Source organism: Ceratotherium simum, chromosome 17 (genome assembly GCF_057802395.1).
Source record: "Ceratotherium simum simum isolate JZ-2026a chromosome 17, ASM5780239v1, whole genome shotgun sequence".
Lineage (NCBI taxonomy): Eukaryota > Metazoa > Chordata > Mammalia > Perissodactyla > Rhinocerotidae > Ceratotherium > Ceratotherium simum.
In genome coordinates, this window is record NC_141916.1 from 1,980,921 (window position 1) to 1,987,027 (window position 6,107).

The 6,107-nt window shown below is 40.3% G+C and overlaps 1 protein-coding gene across 1 annotated transcript; it reads right to left on the reverse strand.

Moving 5' to 3' along the window:
* Positions 1-314: 314 nt before the first annotated feature.
* Positions 315-5,128, reverse strand: LOC147914672 (lysozyme C-like). Its single transcript, XM_087441935.1, has 4 exons — positions 4,971-5,128; positions 3,447-3,611; positions 1,796-1,871; positions 315-1,260 (listed from the first exon to the last, which is right to left on the reverse strand). Exons 1-4 carry the CDS (start codon positions 5,104-5,106, stop codon positions 1,194-1,196), a joined length of 444 nt encoding a protein of 147 aa, XP_087298061.1. The 5' UTR covers positions 5,107-5,128; the 3' UTR covers positions 315-1,193.
* Positions 5,129-6,107: the final 979 nt, after the last annotated feature.

A 6,107-nucleotide genomic window follows, 5' to 3' on the forward strand; every position in this document is an offset into this window, starting at 1 on the left:
GGGAGTGTGCTGGGCTTTGAAGAGAGGGGATGAGAGGTAAAATAGTCATTTTGGAGAGTGGGGACACCACAAGAAGGGTTGCAGAGAGGTGACCAAGGCGGCCAGGCCGACTGAGGGTTTTTGAGGTCTGTGGTTTTGAATCTAAAGTGAGAGCTGTCAGCACGCCTGTGGATTTTTCTCCAGCCATAGCCAGCTGTTTGGGTCCAGGGGAAGATATAGAAACTATTAAGAGTGCACATGTTTTTTTTTTTCCAAATGTATATTTTTTTGTCTTCAGAGACACCAGATGGGGCTAAACAAAGAAAGACAAGGTATGAGTTGCAAAGCCTTTAATGACAATCTTTGTATTTTTTACAACATGCATAATTTCACACCCGTGCTTAGTTAGCAATTATTTCAATAGTGGCAAACTCACCTGCCTCCAGATTTAGTCATAATGCATGAATCTAAGCTAATGAAATCAAGCAACAGCAACAGCTCATCTAATCCTTTACATTCCTTCAAGGTCACTAAGATGCATGAAAGAGCTCTTTAAAGGGCGAAATAGATGGATATATAAATTGTGAGTTCATTTTAAAAGCTATTTAAAAGTAACATCTCTAAGAAAATCTTTCAACCAAAGGTCACACTCTGTGAAAACATAATTCTTAATTCAGGCTGTATCCATACTTAGCCATTTGGCATTCTGCTACTTTTAAAATACTATATTGCCCTACAAAGAGTGGTTATGTTTGACTGTTTTTAGAGATGACTGAACAGATGAGGGCATCGGATAACCTCCACAGCTGGAATTTTGCCTAAGATCAATTTGTTCTCAGATGGTCTGTTGTTATTGACAGTTTTTATATCTGTTTTTATGGACGATTGGTGTGTACTTGTATCATTCAAGATTAAGTCTGGGTTATGACATTGGTTAAGAACTTAACATCCCAGAGATGTCTTTGATAACCAAGAGTTTAGCTAAATTGTCACCAGCATTAGTTATATTTGCAAACTGAAAAGACTGTAGGCTTCATATCAAATAATAAACCTATTAGTCAACATTAAGCCTCTTAGAGAAAAGACCGTATCTTGCTCCTGCGTCTGTAGAAACGTTATTTGTTTAAAAGAATGGTGGTGTGACCTTTAATGCAACTACTCCTCCCTTAATATGAAAAAGAGACAAAATGAGCTGGAGAAGGAAAACTCCTCAGTTACAGTCTGCAACCCTTGACATACTGAGTGAGGTCTTTGTGTTGACAATGTTTTTTCCATGCCACCCTGTAGAGAAAGGTGAAAAAAACAGTGATAAGGTTAACTCATATCTTCACTGTAGTATGCATGCTTCAAATCCTTTGGGAGAACAGAATAATTTATCAGACACGCAACACAGGCTACAGATAGACCCAGGTAGTGCTATTTATTACATGGGGATCCGTCTACCAAGAACTTCTCTTCTCCCCAAGCCCTGGCTGGAGCACAGAATGCAGGAGCACAGTGTTGAGTCCTGTGCATTCTCCACGGGCGACTGCAAAGTGTCTTCCACGTTTACCTAATTCCAAATATAACTTCCAGATAAGACAAGGAACTAGAGAGTATGAGGAAGCTTAAAACTCTAGAAGTCCCCTAAAATAAACTGAGGGGTAAAGAGAGAGATTCTGAACCAGTTGAAGTGGATTGTTTCCAGGTGACACGTTTACTCTAAGTCTAGAGCTGCAGTCTTGGGTCTCAGCAGTGTGCTGTGCTCTCTGAACATCTCCGCTCACTTCTCCCCTAACAGGAAGGCAAACATCTTTCCCCGTTCACGGAAACGTACCAGGCTCCGAGGCCCTGCTTAGTGACAATCTGCTTTGCACATGCCACAGCTTGAGTGATGTCATCTTGCAGCAGTGCTGAAAAAGAGGTGTGAGGAATGGAACCAATTGTCAGAGAAATTGCATTTTAAGCTCATTTCATTTATCATCTCAGGCTGAGAAAGAACATGAACATTATTTTCCAAGAGTCTGAGTATCTGTGAATGTTGGGGGAAAACTGTTTTCATTTCATCCCATTTGGCATGAAATAAAGCATTCTGTTTCTCACTGACCAAAGTCATCGGAACCTCTGGAATTACTAACTAATGATAGAAGGTTCTCTTTGTACTAGGATCTGTAAAAAACAGGCCTAGCAATGTTTTAATCAACACTTCTACTACTGGAAATTTACCCTAAAGAAATAATGAGAAATGCACTCAAAGATGTATGCACAAGGCATTTTATAGTGATTAATAAAAGGGGAAAATGGCAACAACCTAAGTGCTTAACAGTAAGAGTTGGATCAATAAATTATAGAACATTTATATAGTGGGATTCTATTCATCCTTTAAATAGAATACAGATTTGTATTTGTTGACATGGAAATAATTTTTATGAGAAAGAGCAATGGTAAAGCAGTATATATGGTACAGTTTCATCCTTGTTAAAACACACATTGCTCCCATGTTTGTAGGTGAGTACATATGTGCATGATACAGCTCTACATTGGTAGACAGGATTGATGCATATTCTGGAAAAGTATATAGCAATATATATACCATTGCTCATAAATCTTTAGGTAGTAAGAATTTTTATGCAATGACCAATATATTCAAAATTCAGTAATTCAATATGATTATATAATAGAAAATATTTTCTAAAAATTAACTGGATACAAAAGAATATTCTAAGACTAATCTTCCTTATTAGGAATTTTAACAATATCACTTTTGCAATACTTTTCCAATATTTTATGCACTAAAAATTCCACATGTTATTTCTATTTTTGTAAGCATTCAATAGAATATTTGCTTCACCTCAATTAAACAAATCCATAAATTATCTTGTTAGGTATGACAATGATTATATAGAAACTATATTTTTTGGAGATGCAAAATAAAGAATTTAGAAAGGAAATGGCATAATATTTCCAATTCACTTTAAAATCATTCAGCAATAAACATTTATATATATGTATACATAAAAGAACTAAGTATGACAAAATGTTAACCACTATTCAAGTACGTGACAGGCAGATGGCTGTTTATTATGCTAATGTCTCTAAATTTCTATATTTTTAGAGCATTTCATAATAAAAAGTTACAAACAATTAAAAAATAGACTACATAATCAAATTGTCCCTAAATCTCCCCCGAGTAAGCGGGAGGAACAGCATTGTTCTTGACAAAGCATCAATAAGTCCATTTACAATAAATCAATAGGTCATCCCTGAAACTTTTGTATATTAGAAAAGAGCAACATTTTATGAAACCAGCTCTTTAATTTCTTACTTAGGGAATTGTGAGGAGGATAATAGATTTTCTAGAGGTCAAGATGGAGTTTCTCCTGGTCCCTGATGGACCCATCCTGATTTCTCATTTGCACTGAATCTCTGTCCCAGTAAGTACATCCACGTGGGTCCTGTGCCATCACTCGGATGTTATCTGGTCTTACCCTTGCAGGGTATATGACAGGCGTTAACTGCTCCTGGGGTTTTGCCATCATTGCACCAGTAGTGGCTATTGATCTGAAATATCCCATAGTCAGTGCTTCGGTCTGGAGGATTGTAGTTTGTTGCTCGTGTGTTATAGCCACTTTCCCATTTGGCCAAACACATCCCTGAAAAGAATTTATTTTTAGTCGTGGACAGCAACACCACAGGACACACTGCTCACCACAATCAGCGCTCTTTAGCTCATTCTACTTCACTAATGACTTACTTTATAAGTACAAAGATGTATTTTACTTGTAAAATATTTTAACGCCTTAGTGTTAAAGGGCCCTTAAGAGAATCCTTTGGTTAGCAAGTCACTTTGTAATACTAATGAAGCAAGAAAACATACTTTTAAAGTATTAAAATAGTTGTTTCTGCCATTTCTTTCTATCCTTCCTCTGCTCCCATCCGTGGGGCAAGATTCAGCCTAGAACAGAAAATCCTAGAGTTGTCGAGTGTTTTTTGTCATTAAGAGCAGATATATATGTATTAGGAAAAGTAAGGATTTTCTGGGGGAAAGAAATTTTCTTATGATACCTAAAGATGAATTTGGGTATCAAATTAGAATCTGGAAAACAAGAGTTATAGAATAAGAAAGACTATTCCATCCATCGATCCATCCATCCCTCGATCCATCCATCCTTCTCTCCAACCCTCCATCCATCTATCCCTCCCACGATGCATCCATCCATCCCTCCACCTATCCATCCCTTCCTCCCTCTCTCTCTCCATCCATCCCTCCATCCATCCACTCATTCATTAAAAAACAGTTATTGAGGGGAAATGTTTGAATTCTACTGAAGAATACAGTAATTACATTGACAAATATGGACTAAAATATAAAGTAACTTGTACTCAGGGCACATCTTGAATTGTGGGGAAGAAAATGAAAACTAGCTAATCAACTAGAGTGAGTAAGAATAATAGCAGATCATTTCATGCTGTTTTCAGGGATCCTTATAAAAACAGTGATTGAGGGGAAAGAGGTTCCTGCTGCCCCTGCATTGAGAGTTCAACATAACATTTAAAACTTTGCCATTAAAAACCCTGTGTCCTGGCAGGGGAATTAAAAAAGAAAAAAATACTGCATTACTCTAGGTTCACAGAACCCAAGTTCCAACCGGGACATGGCTGGAGTCAAGTGCCCAGACTTGATGAGATGTCCCAGGGCCTCAGATGTATCTGTTAGTCAGCTGCACGCGCCACTGTGGAGGCAGCTGGCAGATCTGGTGGCACTGGGCGAGTACAGGAGGTCCTGGTTTACCGGAATGGCAGAGAATTTTGCCATCCGGTGCCCTCATTCCTTCCTCTGGTACATCTGATCTTAATGGAACAAGCTGATGTTTTAACCATTGTGACTACACAAACCCTCAAAGAAAGAAAATGGTCCGCTCACTCAAAGCCCCTCTCTCATCACTCATGCTCTGTTAGTGTCCTTTCCACACCTGCTAACTCTCTGGAAGCTTGCAGAAGAGGGAACTTACAATTTGCCAGGCTGACTCCCCGAAAGCCGTCCAGTCCAAGTCTTTTCATAGTTCTGGCCAACTCGCACCTTTCAATGACCTTGCCCTGGACAGTGACGGAGAGGAGCAGAAGCCCCAGAGTCAGGAGAGCCTTCATGATGACTGGAAGCCAGACCTCCAGGCTGACCAGGAGGAGCAGGGAGAGAGTATTTAACATCTTTTACTTCCTTCTTCTCCGCCTGGTTTGGGGACTCCACCCTTGTAGATGTGTGGAAAAGAGGAACTGTCTATTGGTCCACTGACTATAAAAGATTTTATTATATTTGAAGAGAGAGATTGTGACACCCTAAGGACTAACTCAAAGGAAAATAATGAAATGACATTGTTGAAAGACTGGCTCAGGAAGAACTGGGAAGAGGCTTCATCACCAAGACAGAAACTTCCTCCTATTTACCTGCCCCTACTTACTCAACTGCCTCTGGCTGGGAGCAAAGGAATTTACCTGAAGAGGTGACAATGACTTTAATCTCCTGCCCACGTGTTCCTTGAAGCACACTTTACCTTGGAATGCAAGGACACATCGCATTCATCCCTCCCCATGCCCTATTCTTGGAGGCTAACCAGACCCCCTCATACTTTCTCTTCTAACATTTCTATAGAATAGTAAAATAGCTAAAGATGGTGTAAAATGACCCTGCACAGACACTTCCACGCAGCAGCTCTTTGCTGCCCAGGGGTCCTGTCCCCATGCTGAACACAAAATAAAGGTGCGCGAACGCACGTGCTGCTCGTGTATGAAAATTCTGTTCCAACTCCAGACTCAGCGGCCCCACATCATTTTTGGTGGCCCGTATGGGGAGCAACTGAGTCCACCGCTTCGGGAAGTGTGCCTTTTCCCTCTTCCTTACTTTTTCTCTGCTCTTTGCCTGAAAAATTGTCCTTATTCTCAACGAATTAATGGGCACGGGTTGACCACTTAAAAGTCATTATGGGGCCGGGTCGATCATTTAAAAGTCATTAAGGGGCCGGGTCGACCACTTAAAAGTCATTAAAGGACCGGCCGGTGGCGCAAGTGGTTGGGTGGGCGCGGTCCACTGTGGTGGCCCGGGGTTCGTGGGTTCCCATCCCAGGCGGGCACCGTTGCACGGCTTGTCAGGC